General features: G+C 33.1%; 1 protein-coding gene across 1 annotated transcript in view; it reads left to right on the top strand.

The window, feature by feature from the left end:
* Window positions 1-26,396, top strand: part of LOC145331155 (G-protein coupled receptor moody-like) — a 51,282-nt gene extending 24,886 nt beyond the window's left edge. The window contains exons 7-19 of the mRNA XM_080175780.1: window positions 1,967-2,019; window positions 6,110-6,200; window positions 6,715-6,795; window positions 8,220-8,262; window positions 8,612-8,680; window positions 9,887-9,967; window positions 11,366-11,449; window positions 12,404-12,486; window positions 20,386-20,442; window positions 20,802-20,838; window positions 22,089-22,198; window positions 22,897-22,944; window positions 25,928-26,396. Of these exons, the coding sequence (XP_080031906.1) occupies window positions 1,967-2,019; window positions 6,110-6,200; window positions 6,715-6,795; window positions 8,220-8,262; window positions 8,612-8,680; window positions 9,887-9,967; window positions 11,366-11,449; window positions 12,404-12,486; window positions 20,386-20,442; window positions 20,802-20,838; window positions 22,089-22,198; window positions 22,897-22,944; window positions 25,928-25,955 (865 nt within the window). The 3' untranslated portion in view covers window positions 25,956-26,396. The remainder of the gene's footprint in view (window positions 1-1,966; window positions 2,020-6,109; window positions 6,201-6,714; window positions 6,796-8,219; window positions 8,263-8,611; window positions 8,681-9,886; window positions 9,968-11,365; window positions 11,450-12,403; window positions 12,487-20,385; window positions 20,443-20,801; window positions 20,839-22,088; window positions 22,199-22,896; window positions 22,945-25,927) is intronic.
* Window positions 26,397-26,475: the final 79 nt, after the last annotated feature.

Below are 26,475 nucleotides of genomic sequence, written 5' to 3'. Positions count from 1 at the left end.
CTAAGAGAATCATAAGTTTGCCCAGTGTTAGTTTTGGTTCTTAAAAGAAAAGTAAATATATTTTTAGGGGAGAGGGGGCGTTTTTGAGTGTAGGAGGTAACTCCCCTATACCCATACAAGTTATTAACCTTCCCTGGATATGTAGGAAGCTTTACTGTAAAAGATAACAATGTCAATCCAGCGAGATCCTTGTAAAGACAGACAAACAGACATCTTTCAACTAATATATAAGGATTTTTCTTCCTTTTGGTAAACCGACCAAATGTCAAACTTTTCCCCCATATGACTAACTTATAGAATTTCTCTGGTTTATTGTCCACTTTGCATAAAACATATCTCCTATGTTCAAAATTTGACATACATTCAATATCATGTATTTTCAGATAGTGCTGTGTTTCCTGAAAATAATTTCAGAAAGATTTATTTTTGAATTTGAGCTATTTGAGATATTGACGGATTTCCCTCAAAGTTTTTAGTCAAGCACAAGAAACCCTTTGCTTATTTTGAAGGGTGGGATAGTTTTTCTTTGTTTGTTTATTACTTTAGGTCAGTTTAGGTTTAGTGTTATTGTACCTCAAATGGTTTAACCATATGAAAACAAAACTACCTCCCGGTTATTTTTAAATTACTTAAAAAAAAGGGGGGGGGGGGGGGCTCAGTTTCATGAAATCACTGAAATATTAATGAGGATAATTATGATGATTATTGGGATTATTATTATATTAAAAAATGCGGGAAGCGGGAAATTTTAGAGATGCGCTGTATATAAAATTACTTGTATTTTGTGTTATGGACACATATCTCCCTGTCACTTATTTCATTACTTAATATCAGGGATCTTAGGGGATACGATATCAAACGATATTAGTTATTTTTTGCATCGTATTAAAACAGTTTTCCGCGGATGGTAAATCGATAAATTATAAGATTAATATGACCCGAGCTTACAAAATCGGTATCAAGATTATTATTTTTAATTTTACTATTTTTAGAAAATTGTCTATAATACGATACAATATATAATTTTAGTATGGAGAAGAACCAGTTCTAATCCAGCGGATATTAATCGGGTTTAAAGCCATGCTGGAAATTTGTATAATAGCCAATGATGATTAACATAATTACACCTCTTCTGCAGATTAAAATTATTGTTTAAAAGTTTGACAAACAAAATCCAATAAAAGTACCCAAAATTTATGAACCAACGGATAAGATAACGTGGATTTAATACTTTGGGTACCAATATAATTTACGGTCCAATATCCCCTCCCTCCCTAGTTATTATTCAAAATCTGATGTGTATGGGGATATCCCAATAATAATCTAATTATCGGAGTCATTATTACATTTGTATTATTAGTAGCGAAGCTACTCTTTAATCACAAATGTCTGTCTTCAGATATGTACGTGAGAAATGCGATTTTCTTACAGATAGAGAAAGTCTATGTATATATCTAGTCTTTTGGAAATACGTTAATATTCATGGAAAGAAAATAAAAAAAAGCGGGTTTCGGCGTATTTTCACAGTAGCTTTTCTTGGGGGGCTCTGACCCTCCGGGGCCTATTTCCTAAACCTGCGGGGCAATAAACAACATTTACCCAACCGAACCTTAAATAACCTATCAAAAGCTACTGTGAAAATACTATGAAACCCGTTACTTCGTTTTCTTTCCTTGATCCAAATATTCTTGTTTTCATTGTCAGCGGTTTCCCTGAAACTTCAAAGTGGCCCTTATTTGAAAAAATAGGGGGACGGGTTAGTTTAGGGTCTATACCGGGGTTACAAATATAAAAAATATCTCCCCCTCTTATTTCAATTCATTTAAAAATATGGGCAGGCATCAATGCTGTATGGCACCTTAAGGGATTGAAGTGACATGTATACTTATGAAACTTATTATAGAGTAGCTACGCCCAATTAAACATGTTTTATCTTGTTACATTATAATGTGATAATTATATTTAGATTATACTCGAGCAAGTTTCTTCCTCTACAAGTACTGGGCACTTGGATTGGAGGTAATATCAGTGGCAACGCCCCTAGAAGGGAGGAAGATGGGTGAATCCTCCCCCCCCTCACATTTGATATTTGTCTTATTTTCTGTGTGTTTAAAAGATAGAGGGCTATAAATAACTAATATTTTAAATTTGGTGATAAAACATAACTAACGTTGATTTTTTGATGTTGAATATTTTCATACAGGCGGGCACTAGCTAACAGCAGGGTCATCCAGGTACATTGCAAAAAATAGAAAACCATTTTTAGACCTCTAGCTATAGAAGGAGATTATAAAAAGGGCCGTATGTTCGATTATTACTTTTGATAATTTTTGTTTTTGATTTTTAAATATAAAAGCATGAAAAGAACTTTGTGGTGTATTTTAATTTTAATTTACACTACTGTAAATGTACTTTAGCCTCTAGCATCTAGGGGCTCTATATTTGAAAAGGTAGTCAACAAAATAGCTTTAAACCATATCAAATATTAATTCTAAAAATAGAATAGCCTAAAACCATCCCGGGACCTGTGAGAGGATTCCCCAAATAAAAAACTCAACCCACCTGCATGTCCCTGTCAAAATACTACCTAAACTTTATTCTGCGTCAATAAATCTATATAATAAAAAACAGTTAACAAATTAATTAATTACAATAAGGAAAATGTCTTAAACAAAAATTCTTAATTATTTTGTTTTCACCTTTTAAATTAATTTATAATGATTTAATAATTTTTATTATTAATAAATTTCATTGAAAGTTTATGTTTTTGATTTATTAGATCAAGAACATAATTTAGATGCAAAGCTATTCTACATTCTTGGCATGTCCGAGCTCCATAGCTCTCATTGACCAGGCATAGTAAAATCGCCCTATTGGTTTCAAGCCATGCGTGAGGATTACTTCAACAACAGGGTATTACCAGAAAGTCCTTCTTCCATCTTTAACATGTAGATTTTTTAGCTATGTTGATTTATTACATTATTTTTCATAAAATTTATTGATGTCGATTCCTAGAACAATTAAGCAAAATGTTAAAAGCATATCATCTCAATCATAAAGTCTTAAATTGTAAGTACTGCAGTTAACTTGAATAGAATGTAAGCAATTCTGATACGTCTTATTCATAGACGTCCAAGGGGGCGGGTAATGGGGCGATTACCCCCCCCCCCCATTTAAAATTTACCCCTACCCTTGGGGTGCCGAAGGCATCCCCAACCATTTAGGAGGGGATATTTACCCCCCCAAACAATTTTGTGGGGTAAATACCCCCCCCCCAAAATAAAAATCTCTAATAAAAAAAATTTTAATTACTAAATATTTAATAAAATTTGAATTACCCCCCCAAAAAAATTTTACCCCGGGGGTAAATTTTGGGGGGGTAAACTAAATTTACCCCTGCCAACAGATTTCAGGGGGGGTAATTACCCCCCCAAAATAAAAATCTCTAATAAAAAAAATTTTAATTACTAAATATTTAATAAAATTTTAATTACCCCCCCAAAAAAATTTTACCCTGCCAACAGATTTCAGGGGGGGTAATTACCCCCCCAGGCAAATTTTACTCCCGGGGTAAAAATTTTGGGGGGGGGGGGAAATTTGCGGCGCGCTTCACGCGCCATTTTACCCCCCCCCCCCAAAAAAAAGCTTGGACGTCTATGGTCTTATTTTCCGAATTACTCGTTTAATATGATTCGCCTCGATAGATGCTGTCATCCTTGTTGTGACATTGAATTACATATATAATAAACTACAAGAATGGGTACATGCAAAGAAGTATCAAATTGTGAGGTGTTTTTGAATTTCATATCATAGTAAGTTACAAATCAAAGACCCCGATTAGAACCTGCTCTTAGCCATACTGAAAAATTATGTCTAGCATCGTTTGATATCCAGTTTCCTATCTACAAATATAAAAATGTACAGTCAAAAGATTAAAACCAGTTTTTTAGCCCGTGCCTTCGACATCTCGGGGTTTAAATCTTATAATTGTAAATTTTATATCCGCTGAAAGCTGTTTATAATACGATGCGAGAAATAACTATTATGATAGGTACGAACAGAATAAAGTGAAATATGGATTTGCTTTGCTGATCTAATAATATTGAAAGGTCCGGAAATCCTTTTTTTTATCGCGCAATTGACTTTCTTTTATTTCTTTTTTTTTCTTTCCTTCATTCAATAATACGTTTTTTTTATTATTGTATTTTTCATATAATTTAAAAAGATACAAGTTATGAAATTAAATACAATTTTAAAACGTTTTTTTCCGGTTCTCCACATTAAGTTTTAATTTTTAAATGAAAGATCTTATAATAGTGAAGCTACCACTCCCCAAAAATCAGGTTAAAACCTCCCTAGGACGTATACAAAGCTTCACTGTATAAAGGAGAACCATATCGGTGAAGCAGTACTAAGCTTCAGATAGACACAATCACACATAAATACAGACAGAATGATATCCTGTTACTTTTATATAAGGATTTTTGCATTACAATTTAAATTACTAGCGGCTTCGCCCCTAACCTCTTGGGGCTTTGCCCCAAGAGATGATAAAAAAAGGACCAAGGAAATCTTCGCCAAAAAAAAGGACCAAGGGTATCTCCTACAAAAAAAGGACCAAGGATATCTCCTACTAAAAAAAATGGGTGGGGATTTTTTTTTGTTTTTTTTGGGGGGGGGTTGGGGGTGTCTCATCCCCCAAGAAAATAGCCTAAAACCACCACAGGACCAGTAGGTACATTCCCTGAAGAGTAGAATCTAATCGGTTCAGTGGTTACCGAGATCTTAAGGGAAAGACGGACGGACGGATGGACAGATAGACGGACGAACGGACGGACGGACGGACGGACAGACATCATTCTACTTTGTATTATAGATTACTTATGGACATATATTTGTTTATATTAAAAACTTTTTATAAATTGAGAAACAACAATTGAACTTAAAGCATAAAACTGTCTTTTGAATAAATATTTGTTTTGAATTATGCATGTTTAAAGCTGTATAAATGAAAATATAGCAAAACAACGTTCATAAATCTTTCCCAAGCATTTAGAAATTTGCTCCGTAGGTCACATTCAATACAAGGAACAAAAAATAAATAGTAAAGCAAGAATTTAAATCAAACAGTTCTCAGAAATATATTCATTGTCGAGAGTCCGTAAGTTCATTTTTTATAGCTAATGCTCATTGGCCACTGACATGTCAACACCATACTTTAGAACGTCGCTTTCATGGAGGTTGTTGTCCTCCTTGTTATAACTTGCAACTACTAACTCGGATTTTTAACTAGGGTCGGTCCGTCTGTTCGTCTCTAACGGTTAGCTCTTTTCGTTAAATTTCACTTTTTAAAAGCAAATCTTTTTTATAATTAGGGTCGGTCCGTCCGTCCGTAACGGATAGCTTTTTTCGTTAATTTAGGCATGTTCGAATTGTCCTATCGATTTCAAACTTTGCATGGTGATTCCTGTAGCAGTTAGGTACGATTTGGAAAGCGTAGCAACTCTATACTTATTACCAGAATGTCCGTACGTTCATTTTAAACATGTTGACTTTTCTACTTTTTTAACAACAAATTTTTTTGTGATCTAATTATCCGTTTGATCTGATTTTGGTATATTGATTCCTGGGACAACAAAGTACAACATTATAAGCAAAGCAACTCTACAATCAAGTCCTAAAAATGTAAGTATGTCCATAAAACATATCCTGTGTTTAAGCAGTTTTTCAAAAACTTAACTTACAATTTTGCTTCGACTCATATTCTTTTATATTCTAATTATTCAGTTTTGACACTATACATTTACAAGTGTTAATGTCCGTTTGTCGCACCATTTCAGTGCTTCGCTTTTATGGATGTTGTCATCCTTGTTGTATGACATATTCATCCTATTCTTATGATTTTTTGATAAATGATTCCTAGGACAACAAGGTACAATACTATAAGTAAGGCAGTTCTATAATCAAATCCTTAAATTGAAAGCATGTCCTGGATCTTATATTTTCGCAAATTTGTGTACAATTAAAGTTCTGCTTATTAAGTTCTGAAACTATACAAGAATTAATGTGCGTTTGTCCTTCCTTCTACAGTTAGAGCTTATTCTTCTAGGATTTGGAAGTGTACTACCAACTCTGCTGTCAAAGTGGGGCCAATTTGGTCTGGATCCTGTTATAGGCTCCTGTACAATTCTTCCAGACAGGTATAAAAATTATTCTTAATGGCCATGTAGGTCTGATTTGCTTTTAAACCAAATTAAAAAAAAAAATTTAAAACTCAAATCAATTTGACTTTTATATATTATAGAAAAGTCCAGTTTATATAAAATGTAAGCTTCAACTTGGTTGGTATTTTCTTCTTAATCTGTAACTTGGCAAGTTTACCTACAAATAGGAGAAAGCATATCTTGCTCATTGTAAGGAAGGCGATAGGTTCGAATCGCGGCCCAACACTGCGTCATACCTAAAGACGTTAAAATTGGTTCCTCCTGCATGCTGCTTTGTCATATGCGGGACATAAATAAAAAGATTGGGCGTAATGTCATAGCTCTTATAGAGGGCCAACTCATTACCATACAATTGTATAATTTTAACTTCTGATAAGATTTGTGCATTCAAAATGTTGGTTGTCTGTTGAGTGTTACTGTACTTGATACCCCGATTTTAACAGATGTGGAGACATTTTTATAAAAATTAAATTACTGTTTTACATTTCAGATACGATCGTTCCCCAAAGAAATTTCTGTTTGTGTTTGCGTTTCTAGCTCCGTGTGTTGCAATTGTTATCTGTTATGCAAGGTAAGAATTGTTATTTATAGCTATTGTAGACAGCTTTCCGCGGATATTAAAGAAAAAAATATAAAATTAATCCCAATTTTTTTTACCACCGAGAAGTCAAAGGCACGGGCAAACAAAACTGACATTATTTTTATGATTTTTATTTTAATATTCGTGGAAAATTGTCTGTAATCATAATTGAGGTTTGTTTTTATCTTCCAGTGTCCTATTTATCTAGATACCTAGTAAATATTTTTATTATTTTTGTTTCATTGTCAAGTTTTCAATTAATTAAAAAACTGTAAAACTTTGAAACCTTCTCTTTTTTCTAATGCTCAATTGTCATAGGAACTATATTGACATATTTAACTAACTGATAAAATATAATTGTTTAATGTTTATAAATAGGCACTCAAAGGAAATGGGAAACCGGAATCGGATTATCAAAAATCTTTTATTTTAGAAATAATTTTTGATGTACAATGTACATATGTTGTTGAAAAAGGCATTAATGTGTATGACCCATTTTCTTTTCATGATGAATGACCAAGTTTCTTGTTGAACAACATAGGAGTCGACTTAGGGTTTGTGATTTTCCGTAAATTTAAGTGCATTTTTTTTATAATATTTCAACTTTCATCGGTTGGAAAGTTTTTATGTTATTGCAGAGTTTCAGCTTTTTTAAAACTACAACCTTTTTGCTGTTATAGTTATAATTGCCCTTCCTTTATTTAGGATCATAAATTCTATTATTTTATCAATCCTTTGGAGAAAATGTTTATATAAAAGTTGACACCCTTGTTTGGAATAAATCTCTGTGTCTTTAATTCGTTGCCAACAATAATAATATTAAGCTTTGAATCTTTTCTCTACAATATGTCATAAAGTTAGCTTTTGTAAATAATATTTTGACTATCCAGTGACTATCTATAATAGGTTTTTCTCGCATCGTATTATAAACAGCTTTCCGCGGATGTAAAAAACTAGTTTTTAATTTTATGATTGTACATTTTTATATTCGTAGATAACTGTACATAAAACGATGCTAAACATATTTTTTTCGTATGGATGAGAACCGGTTCTAATCCACCGGATATTGATCGGTTTCGAATAAATACGAGAAAAGTATTATTGCATTTTGTCTAAAATCCTTATATAACAGTAACATGATGTCTAGGTGTCTCTAGCTCAAGATCTCACTAACCGCTTGACCGATATGGATCTCATTTATAGTGAAGATTCTCATAGAACAAGGGAAGATTTTTTTTATTATTTTTGGGGAGGGTAACCCCCCCCCCCACAAGAGAAATCGCCCCTGCAAAAATATCCATGCCAAACATTTTTTAAAACCAAATAAAATGTGGAGAGCCAACTTTCTTTCCTTAATTGCCTCTATAGACCTATAGAGGCTTAACCGCTAGTTTTGAAATCGGTAAATTGTTCAGGATTTTCTTAGTGGCACATGCAGCAGCTAAAAAGTCAAATCAGGTAAATATTCATATCATCAGCAGAAATTAAATATTTTCTTATCCGTGGACTTTCACACATAATGCCTGTTAAGAACCTATATAACCCCAACGTTATTAAAAGATAATTATAAAATAAGGGTGTAATTTAGTTTTTGTGTTTTTTTTTATTCTAAGTCAGGTTAGGTTAGGTTAGATCGGGTACTGGTAAGCCCCGCAGTGCTAGGTCACTCGGAAGAAATACCCCACATCCTAAAATAAGAGTGGTGGGGGTTTTATGTTCGAAAGACACTTTGAGAGGAAGCATTCTATTTTCTTATAAAACTGCAACTAGCTAGCTTTCTCAAATAATGTAATAAAACTTGTGTTAGGAATATCGCCAAGTTCGAGGTGTGAGACAAGATCTGAACAAAAAAGCGTGCAATGTCACAATAGAGGAGGTAAATCATTTTTATTTGGAGCGAAGCTCCTCTATAAAACATATAAAAATAGGTTACTATATGCATAATTTGGTTGATCGGTTATCAAAAGAAAGAAATAAGTGATGTTTATCTTAAAATTAGGCCACATTACTTAAAGTTTCTTAGGCTTGCCTGGAAATTAGGGTTTCCTTGGACTTGCATTGATATAAAGCAATATGTAAGAATTTGGAGACTTTCGCTAGCCTAAGAAATTTTATATCATTCAGCCCATTGAGTATATGTCAGAAAAAAACACTTTTATAAAATGCAATGTAGTCGATAAAACATAAAACAACAAGGATGACAACATCCATAAAAGCGAAGCACTGAACGGAAGGACAAACGGACATTAACACTTGTATAGTGTAAGAACTGAATAATCAGAATATAAATGAATAAGAATCGAAGCAAATTTGTAAGTAAATTTGTTGGAAAACGGAATGATGTTTATGGACATACTTACATTTTTAGGACTTGATTATAGATTGGCTTCGCTTATAATATTGTACTTTGTTGTCCCAGGAATCAGTATACCAAAAATCAGATCAATAGGATAATTAGTTCACATCAAAATTAGTTGTTAAAAAAGTAAAAAAAAATCAACATGCTTGAAATGGACGTACGGACATTCTGGTAATGATTATAGAGTTGCTACGCTTTCTAAACCATACCTAATTACTAGAGGAATAACCATGCAAAGTTTGAAATCGATATGTCAATTCTAACATGCCTAAATTAACGAAAAAAGCTATCCGTTACGGACGGACGGACCGACCCTCATAGAAAAGCTTCGCCTTTAAAAATAATGAAATAAAGTAAAAATTGTAATTGTCATAATTAATGTTACTATAACATTTCACACAAAGTACCCTGATAAGCATTGTTACCTCCCCCTACCTATTTCTAAATAGATTGAAAGGTAATTATTTTGGTAATACTTGGCAGCACGACAGGGTTATCCCCCTCCCTCATTTTCAATTTATTTAAAAAATATGAAGGTTGGAGAGGGATTTTCAGTGCGCAACAAGCAGGGGCGTCCAAGCTTTTTTATTTGGGGGGGGGGGGGGGGTGGGTAAAAATTGAAAATCCTAAATTTTTTTTGGGGGTGGTAATCACCCATTTACCCCCCTTGAACGTTTATGGCAACAAGTACTTTGCCCGAAAACACCAACTTTTGTAACTTAGGAAGCTGTAGTAGAGAGTAACCAGGAATATTCATCTTCTATTCCCTCTTCACAATTATCAAATGCTTCTGTCAATAGCAAGGTACAAACTTATTTCCGATAATCCTTATATAAAAGTAACAGGATGTCTGTTTATTTGTCTGTCTGTCTGTTTGTCTGTCTGTCTGTCTGTTTGTCTGTCAGTTTGTCTGTCTGTTTGTCTGTCTGTTTGTCTGTCTGTTTGTCTGTCTGTCTGTTTGTCTGTCTGTTTGTCTGTCTGTTTGTTTGTCTGTTTGTCTGTCTGTCTGTTTGTCTGTCTGTTTGTCTGTCTGTTTGTCTGTCTGTTTGTCTGTCTGTTTGTCTGTCTGTTTGTCTGTCTGTTTGTCTGTCTGTTTGTCTGTCTGTTTGTCTGTCTGTTTGTCTGTCTGTTTGTCTGTCTGTTTGTCTGTCTGTTTGTCTGTCTGTTTGTCTGTCTGTTTGTCTGTCTGTTTGTCTGTCTGTTTGTCTGTCTGTTTGTCTGTCTGTTTGTCTGTCTGTTTGTCTGTCTGTTTGTCTGTCTGTTTGTCTGTCTGTTTGTCTGTCTGTTTGTCTGTCTGTTTGTCTGTCTGTTTGTCTGTCTGTCTGTTTGTCTGTCTGTTTGTCTGTTTGTTTGTCTGTCTGTTTGTCTGTCTGTTTGTCTGTCTGTGTGTTTATCTATATGTTTACACAGAAGGATCTCATTAACCGCTGAACCTATCATGTTCTCCTTTACAGGGTAGATTCTCATGCGTCCTGGAAAGGTTTATAACTATTTTTGGGGAGGGTACCACCACTCGATAAATCGCCCCTAGAAAAAAATCCCCCCTCCAAGTAAACCCAAGAATATATCTTCTATCCCCACTTCACAATTATCAAATGCTTCTGTCAATAGCAAGGTACAAAATTATTTCCTATAATCAGGGATCTAAAGGGATGAGACAATGGCCGATAAATTGATGTAAATTCGCAATGATGATACACAACATTACTTCTTCTGTAGATCACAAATTTGGGTTGAAACGTTTGAACTTAATCAACAAATCAATCAAAATTTAATTAAAGTCCACAAAGTTGTTAAGCCAACGAATAAGAAAAAGTTATTATAAAACGTTAGGGACTAGTGTAATAAACAGCCCAATGTCCACTCCCTCCCTGTATAATAGTTGTATATGCAGATATATGTATTATTAAATTCTCATATTACTGGGAAAAAATGAATGACAATCCTTATAATAAAGTAACAAGATGTCAGTCTGTCTACCTATTTGTCTATCTGTAATGAAGGATCTAAAGCTAAACTGATATGGTTCTCCTTTACAGGATAACTTCACATAAACCCTGGAAAGGTTTTTAACTATGTTGAAAACGAATAAGAAAACAACTTTATTATAAAACTTTTGGGACTCTCTCTGTTGTAGGATACCATCAACACACAGATACACAGTCCCTCCCTGGCAAATTTACAGTTCTCTCTCTGTTGTAGGATACCATCAACACACAGATACACAGTCCCTCCCTGGCAAATTTACAAGTTCCAGGAGTAGATCTTACAAACAAACACACAAAGGTAATTGCAGAAAAGCTCCTTGAATAAATTATGAAATAAAAAAAATAATTTTTCTTTTAGAGGAGTACAACTTTTATTTTAAATTAACCTAATTAAATTTCAAAGAGAAGAATGGTAGATTCTACTCTTGTGTACCGCAAAACCAGAATATTTTTAAAATTCAATTAGCATTGTACATTTTTTGTTTTTATTAATGGGTTTTCAACAGTTTTTGTTGAATTTTAATGCAAATCCAACGAGGCCGTTAATGGGAGGGGGGGGGGGGGAGGGGTAAGGGGTTGCTTGCTCTAATTTTTAACCTCCAAAAAAAAGCTTGGACGTCCTTGAAACCCAATTTCATGTTTTCATACTTTTAATAAAAAAAAATCATCTGAAACCAATTTTACCAAATATTTCGATTGGGTTTAAAATAATGCCATGGTCGTAGCTTTCATGCGTTTTGCGTCATATTGTATGGGTGACGCAAATTTCAGATCTCAATTTTCGCCGTTTGATTTACTATTTTTCACTATAAGAAAAAAGCGATGCTTGCTAGATTATCTAATTCGCTATAATATAAGGATAATTTTTTCTCGTATTTATTCGAATCCGGTGGATAGGAACCGGTTCTCATCCATACGAAAAAACTATGTCTATCATCGTATTATATCCAGCTTTCTACGAATATAAAAATGTACAATCATAAGATTAAAACAAGATTTTTAAGCCCGTGCCTTCGGCACCACGGGGCTAAAAAACTTGTTTTTAATCTTATAATTGTACATTCTATATCCGCGGAAAGCCGTTTATAATACGATGAAAGAAATAACTATTCTCACATCGCCAAATATAGGGTCTGAAATTTGCGTCACCCTTTCAGTCTGAAAGTTGAGAAGAGAATAAGGGATGGGGTAAAACCGGTTATTATAATGTTTTATCTTATCGACTTTAAGTTAAACTCTATCAATATTTCAGGAAAAAGAATTAGAGAAGGAGAAACGAAGAGAATCCTGTATTTCTTTCCACTTAGAAATTCCTCATTTGGAGTTAAATTTAAGGTAAATGAAGGGATCTTTAGGGATAAAACAATGGACGATAAATTTATGTATATCCCCAATGAATATGATTAAGTTACCGCCTAGGTATATTACAATTATCGGCTAAATAACATTGTTCTTGTTATTCCACAAATTATTATTAAATAAATAGGATAATCATAACATAGAAAAATTGCTGTAAAAAAGATTTAAAAATCAACTTGTTTAAAACTGACATACAAACTTTTAAGGTAATAGTTATAGAATTGCTAAGCTTTTACAAATAATCTTTGAAATAACCATAATATATTTTATAAACATAATCTTTTTAAAATTCAGTAACTGATCTTATATTTACCTTATAAAATAAATTTACCAGTTAGTAGGTCATTCATTTTATTTATTTACCCTTGTTGAATATATTGAACCCAGTAAAAGTGTCTGACTATGACGTCAGAAAAAATTAATAATTAACCAATGAGAGACCGCTATATATTTTACCATTGGTCATTTACAGTGAATACTGGCTTCTCATTGGTTAATTGTTATTTTTTTCTGACGTCATAGTTCGACACTTTTACGAGGTTCAATATATTTTCCAGATATATGACCAATATAAAACTTTGATATTTGTACACAAAAAGTAGAGCAGTTAATCTAAATCTAGGGTAAAGCAGTGCGAACGACTTTTAGCAGGCATACAATGTTCACTTAACAGATGCATACAAACATTTTTTTAGCAACAAATATTCTTCCTTTAAAACGTAAATCTAAACATTACACTGATTACCAAATATCGGCTAATTAATACATTTACTGAATATGTTATGCAATTTTCGGGAATAGTCCCTTTCGTAACATCGCCCCATAAGGGGCGATTCGTCATATTTTTATAATGGCTTTATATAGGTTATTTTAGGTTAGGTTAGGTTATATTGGGTTAGGTGATTGCCCCACAGGGTTAGGTAATTGGCCCCGCAGGGGCTAGAAATAGGAGAAAAGCTACTGTGAAAAATACGAAGAATCGCCCCATAAGGTGCGGTGTTACGGAAGTTACTATACCCCAATTTTCTATAACCAGTGAATATACTACTAATTCCATATGCGAAGTTTTAATAGTTAGGGCCGTTCTTTACGTCTTTTCATAAGGAAAGCTCAAATCCCTAATTCAGGCATTGTTAGCATTTTCCTAGATTTCAAACTTTTCATGATGATTCCTGTAGAAGTTAGGTAAAATTTATGATTAAATAGAATTTAAAATTTAACTCCATAACAGTTTAACCAGGGATAAGGGATGGGAAACGTAGGAAAATATTATTTCAGGCCTATTTCAATCCTAGGCCTAATAAACCAGTTTTGGGATGGCGCAGTGGTTCGTCCTAAACGCTAATAAAAAAGCTGTGTGTGTGTGTGTAGATAAAGTATAGAATCAAATTCAGGTAGCTAGTTTAAAGTAAAAAACATAACTTTTTATAAACCTATATATTAATGGCTTTTGTTAAAATGAAGTTTTTTCTCTCCCAAAATTTTTTTATCTTTTACTTTGGTAATTTGAACTGTCAGAAAGCTATCGTTGGGTTTCCCTCAGACAGATTTTAGTTTGTATTATTTGCATTTTTATTAATGAGTAAAAATTTTATTTGAAAATTTCATTGCTAATTAAAATTCAAAATAAATAAATGAATATGCACTTGGGTAACATTCTATCAAGTTCTTTGGATACTATTATGTAATGATATATTTGTACTGTGTTGTATTGTACAAATATTAGGGTTAATGTGTTGTATCAATTCCGTTTAAAATCTTTAAAATTCAAAATACAACATCTAATTTATAAACTACCAAATGAAAATTCGTAGCTACCTTCTTTCCAAAAAAATAATCCCATTATTTTTGTTTTTTCTATATGGCCCTTTTTTAATGTTTAACTCTTAGCAGATTTAATAATTAAACTAATGTGATCTAACACCATTTATATTTATTTTTTTGTAGCATACAAATCATTATTTTTTCTAGAATTGTCTGCTTCTAAAATTTCCGCCAATTGGTGATTGGTTGATACAAAACAAGCCCAAATCACAGAACACTATTGGTTTAGAGCGGTAGCCAATATGAGCCGTCTGCCAGTAAGGTCATTAAATTAGGCAAAAGGTAAAAGTTGCATGATCCCTTTTAAAACCAGGCCGAGACCTAATTTATGGCCAGGTTTCCTATCCCTTATCCCTGAGTTTAACGCTCCCAGTTGAATTGCTTACCCCGCCAGTGCCACTGTAAACAAATTATATTTTAGCCCTATGATAAACTTTATATGCTATATAAATCTTATAACTAATTTTGGTTAACCCCCAGCAACCAAATAGGATAATAAATCTTTATATTGTGGGCTCAAAATAAATAGTTTACTTATCATTTATTCTTTACAGACAAGAGTTTATACATTATCACCAAAAGTTAACATCTTTGATTGCCGAATGCTTAAAATGACAAGAGTTTTTACGTTATCACCAAGAGTTTATGTCTCTTATAGCCGAAGGTTTAAATAAACAAGTGATTTTACATTATTACTTAGTTAGAATATTTTATAGCCCCATGGGAGCAGAAATTATAACTACATTGAACGTAGAGATATTTTTTTATAATTACAACATTCTTCTTTTATAGAAAACTTCCAATTTCTCCTCACATGAATCTTCTTGCAAATTTGGATATCAACACATAGTAGTAGAATTAATGACCTCTGCATATGCCCCCCAAATATTATTCTAGATTTATTTCGCTTTTTGGTTGTACCGTAATTACTCTCAACACCTATTACCCTGTAGAGGGGGAAACGGTTTTTAAAAGCGAAGCTTTTCTATAATTAGGGTCGGTCCGTCCGTCCGTACGTCCGTCCGTCACGGATAGCTTTTTTCGTTAATTTAGGCATGTTAGAATTGTCCTATCGATTTCAAATTTTGCATGGTGATTCCTTTAGTAGGTAGGTACGATTTAGAAAGCGTAGCAACTCTATAATCATTACCAAAATGTCCGTACGTCCATTTTAAACATGTTGATTTTTTTACTTTTTTAAATAGCTTTTTTCGTTAAACATTTTTAACAACAAATTTATATAATATGTGATCTAATTATCCGATTGGTCTGATTTTTGGTATACTGATTCCTGAGACAACAAAGTACAATATTATAAGCGAAGCAACTCTATAATCAAGTCCTAAAAATGTAAGTATGTCCATAATCATTATCCTGTATCAAGCAGTTTTTCAACAAATTTACTTACAATTTTGCTTTGACTCTTATACATGCATTCTGATTATTCAGTTCTGACATTATACAAGTGTTAATGTCCGTTTGTACTACCGTTTCAGAGCTTCGCTTTTATGGATGTTGTCATCCTTGTTTAAGTTTGGCTTTACACGCCATTTAGCATCCCCCTAACCCCCAACTGATGTTTTTAAACTCCAATAAAAACGTCCTTGCAACTAAAGCTAAAATCTAAAATTTTTGTTAGTTTTCAATGCAGACATATTTATATAAAAAGTTTTGCAGTCATTGACAAACTATCCAAAGAGTTTGGTATAATATTTCAACCAGAATAATCGATCATGTGCGTTTTTTACTCGGATTGTATAAATAAATCAAACCCCATATGTCTGTTACACAAATGTATGGTAAACAAGTCCGGTTGATACCAATTTGTTAGAAGCATTTATATATATTTTTTTAAAATTCAGCTTAAGTAATTTCTGACTTTTTAAGCGACATATTTGTACCTGTACATATCTATGCAACTAGAATTCGAAGTATCTTCCGAAAGGTTCATACAAAATATCATAACATAAATTTTTGCCTTTTGACAAAAAATTAATCCTTTCCCTACATTGCCGTTAGCAGGTTTACCTGAAACCAAAAGTATCATATTCCTGTAGCATCTTTAAACAGGCACCTCTATAATATTCAAGTTATCTTGGTCAATATTTTAAACAAGAATGGCAACATCCATTAAAGGGAAGCTCTGAAACGGTTGGTCAAACGAACATGAACACTTGTAGAGTGTCAGAACTGAATTATCAGAATATTAATAATTAAACTCTTAGTATATATTATTTTATTTTTGTATGAGACTAAACATCATCATGTAAACTCTAAATTGTCGATAGATAGCAGCAATTTAGAGTATTGTATGTGCTATCTCCTAAGCTAGGGGGTACCTAGCAGCACCAAATAAACATTATTATTATTATTATAAATGTATACGAAACTGTAAGTAAATTAGTTGAAAAACTGCTTACAAGCAGTATAATGTTTAACTTAGGTCATACTTACATTTTTAGGACTTGATTAAAGAGGTGATTCGCTTAAACCTTATACATTGTTGTCTTAGGAATCAGTATCTAAAATCAGATCAATCGGATTATTGTAATGTATAAAGATTTCTTGTTAAAAAAGTTGAAAATCAACATGTTAAAATAAGACGTAAGGACATTCTGGTATAGAGTTGCTACGCTTTCTCAATCGTACAAAGCTACTACAGGCATCACCATGCAAAGTTTGATGATAATTTAGAGAATTTATGATAGAATATAATACAATGCAGAAATCTCTCCTCTTTATATAATGAACTGTGTAATTTTGAAATAACTAGGTCGACTACCCATCAATCTTTTAATCTGCAATCCTCCAAGGAGTAAAGGGATGCTAAATGAGATAGAAAAAATATATACAGATTATGGAGAATTTAGATAGTTTAGTTTGTGCAAGGATGAAAAACATCCATAAAGGTGAAGGTCAACAAATCATAGCGGTTGAATATTTACATTTTTACAGGAAGAACAGAGAGATTAGCATTAACAGTTGGAAGTTTGTTTATCTTAAAATTTAATTAAATTTGCTGAAATATATTGATTTTTTTCTCGTATTCATTCGAATCCGGTGGATAGGAACCGGTTCTCATCCATACGAAAAAACTATGTCTAGCATCGTATTATATCCAGTTTTCTACGAATATAAAAATGTACAATCATAAGATTAAAACCAGTTTTTTTAGCCCGTGCCTTCGGCATCTCGGATACTAAAAAAAACTGGATTTAATCTTATAATTGTACATTCTATATCCGCGGAAAGCCGTTTATAATACGATGAAAGAAATAACTATTCTACAGTTTGGGTCATTTCAAACGTAGTATGGGGTTAATTCTCCCCTAAAAACGTAATTAGGGTTGGTAGAGATGATTCGCTCATAAAAATCATACATTCATTATCGCTCAGTAATTAAAAATCAAGTTAACAGTCCAATTATTTTATATGAAAATTTAAAGGATTATTTTCTTATCAAACTATCCTTGCGTCTGCTATTCTCATTTTTGTTGTGATATAAAGTGATGATAGATTATTTGATGACAAAAACCAGCTGTTTCCTTTACAATGCTTATTTTGTAGCAAGATTTTTTTTGCCAATGTCTTTTTTCAGCTGTTATATTTTCGTAAAGTTAGCCCTAGACCCGATTTATTTGATGGTGAATTGAGTGGTTTTTATAACAAGTTTCTATCGTTGTAACGCCCCTAGAGGCATCTAAGGGCACTTAAGTTTGGGGTTGAAAGGGGGGGGGGGAGTCCATATTCTCTAAATTTTAGTTAAAAAAAGTTTTTAGAAACCTTCCAATGACCTATGAGAAACTACAATATGAAGGAGAACCAAATCGGTTTAACACGAGATCCTTCAGTACAGACAGATATCCAGTTACTTTTATGCAAGGATTATATTTTAAGCTAATCTTTAACACTGTCCGTCATATAAAATGCTGTTGAAAAACTAAAAAATGTAATATTATAAGGTTTTTTAGCAGCGAAACTATTCTTGAATTTACTTTGTCTATCTGCCCGTCCGTGAGTCCGCTATGGGAGAATATTGATTTTCTCGGAGGATATCTAGGACAGAATTAGGACAGATACCGATGACCTGTGCATATTTAGTCTATACATCTTTTTGTTCGTTTGTTTGTTGTTTACGCTTATTTTGAAAAAAAAGATCTGGTGATTTTTTACATATTTTCTCTGTTTTCTTTATTTTGAACTGGAATAACTTATATTCTAAATGGTCACAAAACCATTAAACAATCAAAACCTATAATAAAATTCTACTTTTAAGCATCTTTAATATCCAAATCAAAACAGTCAACAATAATAAATAATATTTAAATAGCAGTTTAGATAATTTAAAGCAAAATATTCAAATTAATCTAACTTTAGTTTTCTTACAGAAACAAGGATGACAACCTTCATATTAGTGAAGTACAAAAAAAACACGTTATTCCCTTACCGTGTCTCACGGACTAACAGGCGGACGGTAGACCGGTAGACAGATAGATAGATAGATAGATAGACAAATGGGTAGACAGACAATCAGAAAAATAGACAGACAGACATACATAATGAAAGACCTGAAGACAGACGAATATACAGACAGACTGACAGAAAGGCAGATATAAAGAAAGATAGATAGATAAACAAACACAAAAGACGAAGAAAGTCCCTCAAAACAAAAATCTGACGTCATAAAAATGAGGAGAGGAGGAGTGGGAAAGAAAACCCCTAAAAAGAGATGGATATTCCCTCATTCATTTTTCTTATGCTCAAATCTTCTACCTTTTGCTAAAAATTAATACAGATATTATTGGGGACATGCACTAGACCATATCAAAGTTTGAAGGCCATATCTCAACCAGGGAGGGAATACTGGCCCCCCAAAGTTGACTTTTGAAAATCCATTTTTTTTTCTTGCAAAGGGTAAAAGATTTAAGCATAAGAGAAATGAGCTAAAGCTATTTTTAGATGTTGACACCTAACTTTTGAATTTTAGATTTTACTGTACTTTTTTTAAAATTAAATATTTTTTTTATGTCTATTAATTGTCTTAAAAAACGCAGAAAATAAGCCTTTAATCATTAAATTCTGATTAACAAAAATTGGGGCAAAATTGCTCTCAAAAAGTTCTCATAAAAAAACACACTGTAATGTCACATTGAGCGGCTTTCTTCGTCTTTCAAAGACACTCAGACGGATGGACGGACAGATTAAACGACATTCATAATTATAACAGACAGACGGAAAGACAGACATACAGTCTGAAAGACATTTATAGTTATGGAGTAGCTTCGCTACTAAAAATGGATTACAAGATTATTAAATGAAAATCTAATAATTCCAACATATATAAATTTGTGTGCGTGGAAAATCTCTGAAAATAATTTCCCCAAAGTCGTAAACTTATATGTTTTATATTATTTGATTGCTTGGTCAATTTCATTAGGCTGTCCCGTTTTCGAAGTTACCTTAATTCTTGATATTTTTGCGTGATTGAATATTATCATTTTGGAAAGGTCTGTTTTTGGTATTCCATTTTTAGAAATTTTTGAAAATAATACTTATTTGTCATTAAAAGCCATGCAAAGTAGAAAACTAAACTGTGGATTTTTAAGTTGTTTTAACAAATTTTAAGTGTATATATGTAATCATCAAAAGAAAAAAACATTTTTTGCCTGAGAAAGATCATCTTCTAAATAGCTGAAAACCTGTACTGACGAGTAGTAAAGTTCCTTAAAAATTGTAGAACGATTGGTAGAGTTGTTTCACAGGTCTTAGTTTACGTGCAGACACAATTTACTATGTATAAAAGTAACAGGATGTGTGTTTGTCTGTTTGTGTACCGAAAAATTCTTGTTAGTATTGTAGCTTCTAATATTACCTTAAAAAGTTAAAACTATTTTAAAGGAGGGTAACACAACCCTCCCAAGAGAAATTATTTTACTTCTTTTTAAAACTAAATTTAAAGTTGAAGGGTCGACTTTAACATATCCCCCTACAACACCCATGTGCCCCTAAGGCCTCTAGTAGCATTTAAAAATAAAAGTATTTTCTATTCAGGGAACGAACTCGGCGCAGGTCTCTGAGGCCAGGAAGATTATCCCAGAAGGATAAGAGGCTTCTCAAGATGATCCTTGTCATCTTTATCAGGAAATAATTCAATATTAGATGCAACTAAATTTTTTTACCCCCCCTCCCCCTCCTTGGACGTCCATAGTCTTATTATATGTTTTCTAATAAACTTTATGAATTCTGATGGGAGATGGATTTACCCTCTCCCTAAATTGTAGAAAAATTCCATGAACTTTTAAGATGCTTTACTGTAAAGGAGACCAGTATAAATTGTGATGTAACAATAGTAAAATGTATACCAGCCTATCATTGGTCATTAGTATTATATGACGTCATTTGTATGAGGCACTATAAGCTGCTTTTCATAGAATCATACAGTTAAATTATATTGAATGTGCCTTTAGTTTTCTGATCTGTTATCTACCGATAACGTTGGTTAAGGTAAATGTTGTTTTTAATAACTAGTTTGGTAATAGTTATTTCTCGCATCGTATTATAAACAGCTTTCCGCGGATATTGAATGTACAATTATAAGATAAAAATCAGTTTTTTTAAAGCCCCGAGGTGCCAAATGCACGGGCTAAATAAACTGGCTTTAATCTTATAATTGTACATTTTTATATTCGTAGAAAGCTGGATATAATACGATGCTAGACATAGTTTTTTCGTATGGATGAGAACCGGTTCTTATCCACTGGTTTCGAATGAATACGAGAAAATAAATGACAAGAAAACTCACGTCGTACTTAGCAAAGCTTTTTTATAGTCTAATAACCTATTTTTTTACTTAACTTTGCCCCTAGCCTAATGGAACTCCAACGGCCAACGAAGGCCTGGGGAAATGGGGTTTCTTACTTCTCCCAATAGAAATAGCTCGAAACCTGCCATGGACTAAAGTAAAACTTTCCTGAAAATTCTACCGTTTACGAGATCATAGTGAAAATTCAAACAGGCAGAAAGACAATTAGACAGGTAAACTATAATAAATTACCAATGCGACAGATCGTTATTCTATTTCAGCACAACAATGTACCATCTTATTTCTTACAGATTATTGTAGTTATCTTGTTATTGCTGAGCTACTTATGAACATAACTATCCTTGTTTAGTTACTGAGAGACCCGAGTCAACATTTCCTATCCATACTTGGTTATATTCTAATCTATTATTACTGAGCTACTTATGAACATAACTATCCTTGTTTAGTTACTGAGAGACTCGAGCCAACATTTCCTATCCATACTTGGATATATTCTAATCTATTGTTACTGAGCTACCTATGTACATAACTATTCTTGTTTAGTTACTGAGAGACCCGAGCCAACATTTCCTATCCATACTTGGTTATATTCTAATATATTATTACTGAGCTACTTATGAACATAACTATCCTTGTTTAGTTACTGAGAGACCAGAGCCAACATTTCCTATCCATACTTGGATATATTCTAATCTATTATTACTGAGCAACTTATGTACATAATTATCCTTGTTTAGTTACTGAGAGACCAGAGCCAACATTTCCTATCCATACTTGGATATATTCTAATCTATTATTACTGAGCTACTTATGTACATAACTATTCTTGTTTAGTTACTGAGAGACCAGAGCCAACATTTCCTATCAATACTTGGTTATATTCTAATATATTATTACTGAGCTACTTATGTACATAACTATCCTTGTTTAGTTACTGAGAGACCCGAGCCAACATTTCCTATCCATACTTGGATATATTCTAATCTACCTGACAACTTGTATAAATCCTATTGTCTATGTTCTTATGTCTAGCGAATACAGGTGAACTATTTAGATTATTTAGAATAGCCCCTAGAGGCATTTTGGAGTACTTGAGGTGGGGTAGGGAAAAGGGGGGATTGATGTTAAGTCGCTTCCTGATTTAAATTTTAGTTTAGGAAACTTTATTTTGGTTGGGTGGTCTTTTTTATGGACGATACACTTGTATAGGTTCAGTAGTTAGCGAGATCATTCGGTACACAAAACAGACAAATATCCTGTCACTTTTATATAAGGAATTTTACATGACTAGGATAGTGGCTACTCTAAATCTAGAGCATGTCTCTTGTTGATTTCTCATTTATGCACCACTTCATTTTCAATTCTGACCATGAACTAGATATTGAAATCCAAAATTGTATTTAAGAAAATATTAATCAATTAGTACTTTCACTCAAAGTGCCTAGCAAGCACAGAACCACCCCCCCCCCCCCCAGCTTATTTTTGATTAAAATAAAAATTATGTAAGGTAGTTTTCTTCTTGTTTATGCCCCTACACGTACAGTACAGTGGGTCCAAGCCCTTTGGTGTAATGCCCCTGCGGGGCTACCCTCAACATAATATAACCTAACTTGAGTTAAAGCACTAAAATACGAAAAAACCACCCCTTATCTTTTTTAAATTTTTTTTTCAAAATAAAGGGGGGCGGGTTCTGTTGCCATTAGACTCTTTGTGAGGGAAATCACCATTTAATTGTTTAGGCAAGCATACAAAAGTCTCCTCTCTTGCTGTTTTCCATCACAAACCAGGTAAATTTATAAAATAATGATGACAACATCCATAAGTAGCGAAGCACTTACAGAAAAAAAGAAGGGTGTTCTTGTATTAAATCTACAGAAGGGTTAATTTTGTTTATAATATTTAAAACGATGATGTATGTTTTATTGTTCAAAAAATCATTATTTAACCCATACATTTTTGCTAAACTTCTATACCTTCTTCGTCCACGAAGGGGAGAGAGAAATTTCAAGTTTTGTTATGTGATCACATAGTGACACATTGCCAGAATATTTGGAATATCCATTCAGGTATTATCAATATTACAAAAATATGATGAAGATTATTATCATTAAGAATAAAGGGTGTCCCATAGTGCAGTGGTTGGCGCACTACGCTTTGGTGGGGAGAAACCGAGTTCAAGTCCCTCTATAGACTATACACTTGGTTTACAAATGCTGTCGCAATTATAATCACGCAACCTTCCCTGAGATACCCTATGGTTGTAAGGGGGGAGATTTGTAGAAAGTTAGGATTCCATCTATCAAACAACTTTAATCATGCAGTTCCTCGTCCATGCTCCTCATTCATATGAGAGTTCCATTAATTAGGATGGCTTAATATGGAACACCTGCCAAAACTCTAGAACAGGGTGATGTAATAATTGAGTAGCTTCCATAAGAATTGCGGGTCAGGTAATAATGTAACTTAGCTATGCGTGAAGCTTACCAATCTATAATTGGCCAAAGAATACTTGACTCCAATCTCCGTGTGCAACTGAATCCTAACTTCAGAGAATCAGGGCTACATACAACATACATCATTGAGAATGTACAGAATTTTATAGTCCATTGTCTTATCCCTTAATATCCCTGAATAAACTAAGTATAAATCCACAATCTATATTTACATTTATATTTGCTTTGTTTACCCACCCTACTTCTAGCATATCCAAATAAAAAAGGATATTTTATATATTCTTCCAGAATTCAAGAGATTGTGGATAAAATAAATGATTACATAGGGCTTGATCTATATGAATGGATTATACCAGATTATAATTTACTCTAATCAAGTGAGAGAGAGAGGACAATGGGCTGTTTATTATGCAAGTCCCAAAAGTTTTATAATAACGTTTTCTTATTCGTTGGCTTAATAACTTTGGGGACTTTTAATGAATTTTAATTGGTTGGTGTATTTAGTTCAGTGTCCATACGTTTTAACCACTTATTGTAATCTACAGAAGAATTAATTTTGTGTATCATCATTGGGGATGTACATAAATTATTGTGTCATTGTCTTATCCCTTTAGATCCCTGGATATTGGTAGGTAAATGTAAACAAATAATTAGCACTCTCAACAACATTAATTTGCCATATTTATTCTTCTAACAAGCTAAAGTCTAGGGTTACAGTGCAAATCATTGTTAGAAAACAATCATGATAATTATATAATACTAGCGTCTTTGCCCCTAGCCTCTAATTTTTCGTGTTTTAGATTTTAAAGAAAATAAAAAAAAATCATTTTTTTTTGGGGGGGGGGGGGTTAGGGGTGTCCCACCCCCCAAGAAAATAGTTATAAACCTTCCCGGGACCTATGAGAAACTACCCTGTAAAGGAGAACCCGATCGGTTCAGCGGTTAGCGAAATCATTCGCTACAAACAAACAGACAGACAAACAGACAGACAGACAAACAAACAGACAGACAGACAGACAGACAAACAAACATGGTTCTACTTTGTATTATAGATTAAAAAAATCATTGATGGATAAACGGACAAATTGAGTTAAAAAGAAGGTGCTTTAGTGGTTACTAGCGGCTACGCCCCTAGAGGCCTCTAGGGGCACTTTGAATGTTTTTTTTTTTTTATTTAAAATATTTAATTAGAGAAATAATTGGTTTATGTTTCGTTCAAGTCTCTTTTTTGATAAGGGGTAATTTTTTTCTAGGGGTGATTTCTCTTGGGAGGGTGGTGGTACCCTCCACCAAAATAGTTATAAACCTTCCCAGGACCTATGAGAATCTACCCTGTAAAGGAGAACCCGATCGGTTCAGCGGTTAGTGAGATCCTTCGGTACAAACACACAGAAAAACACACAAACACAAGACATCCTGTTACTTTAGTATAAGGATATAACATATCAAGTAAATTATATACTGGATTCTTATTGATACAGCTGTCTATCTGAAATATAAATAATGGTATTTTATCGCATCGTACTATAGACAGATTTTCATGAACATTAAAATCCTTATAAAAAGTAACAGGATGTCTATTTGTTTGTTTGTTTGTAACGAAGGATCTCGCTAACCGCAGAACCGATATGGTTCTTCTTTACTAGGTAGCTTCTCATAGGTCCTGGGAAGTTATATATTTATTTTGAGGGATGGTACCACCACCCTCCCAAGAGAAATCTACCCTATATAAGAAAAAAAATTACCGAACCTAGTAAAAGTGTCTGACTCTGATTATGACGTAAAAAAATTAGCGAATGAGAGGCCAGTATACACTGTAATTGACCAATGGTAAAATTTATAGTGGCCTCTCATTGGTAATTTTTTGACGTCATAATCTGAGTCAGACACTTTTTCTAGGTTCAAAATTACCACCCCCCTGCAAAAAAAAATTTAAACTGAAAATGTAAAATCGAGGAAGGGGTTGACAAACACCTCTAAATTTTCTTTTTCTTTTTAAAATCTAAAAGAAAAATTTGGGTTATCGAATTTAACTCCCCCCCTTCTCAAGTGCCTAAAGGCCTCTAGGGGCGTAGCTGCTAGTAAATAATAAGATTAAAACCAGGTTTGTTAGTTGCGGGACCGAAGGACCGGGATAAAAAAAAGCCATACTAGAAAGTTAAATTTGTGGCTGAGGAAAATTGGTTGGCATATAAGCCGCGCGGCTGACATAGATGCTTATAGATTCCCTTAATTTAGAAACTGAGGGGGACTGCGGCTGGTACTATATCGAGCCCTGTGATTTACAAACAAATTTTGTCATACATATTCTATTTAGGCCTAACGCAATAGCTGGTGTTCGATGAATTAATCAACATAATAAGAAAAGAGATTACAAAAGAAATGAAATATTTACGTTTTTTGTCTTTAAAGTCAGGTCTAGCAGTTCATTAATATTTTTAAATCCGCCAAATACAATTTGCGAAGTTTTTTAGTAGCTGCTGATTTTTAATAACTTGAAAAGCGTTTAAAACTTTTAATATCTAAAAGTTTTTTTTACTAAATAAATGTTAATGTAATAACATATATTTTAAAAGCTTTTTATGAATCAAAATACAATTTTTCTGGTGGCTAATTATCGATTTATAGTTGTTAGTTGTTGCAATTAAAATATATATTTGATTATAATTCTAATATGTTTAATTTTACCAGTATGGTTTCGAAACCGATTAATGTCTGCAGGACTAGAACCGGTTCGCAACCACTCTGAAAAATCATGTTTCCTATCCTATCACAGACAATTTTCTACGAAAAATCATGATATTGATACTAGTTTTGTTAGCCCGGGCCTTCGGTCCTTTGGGCTTACAAAACCGGAATATATTA

This window comes from Acartia tonsa, chromosome 11, assembly GCF_053477335.1.
Source record: "Acartia tonsa isolate MP-2025a chromosome 11, ASM5347733v1, whole genome shotgun sequence".
In the NCBI taxonomy this organism is placed as follows: domain Eukaryota; kingdom Metazoa; phylum Arthropoda; class Copepoda; order Calanoida; family Acartiidae; genus Acartia; species Acartia tonsa.
This window is presented reverse-complemented; position numbering and strand designations above follow the sequence as displayed.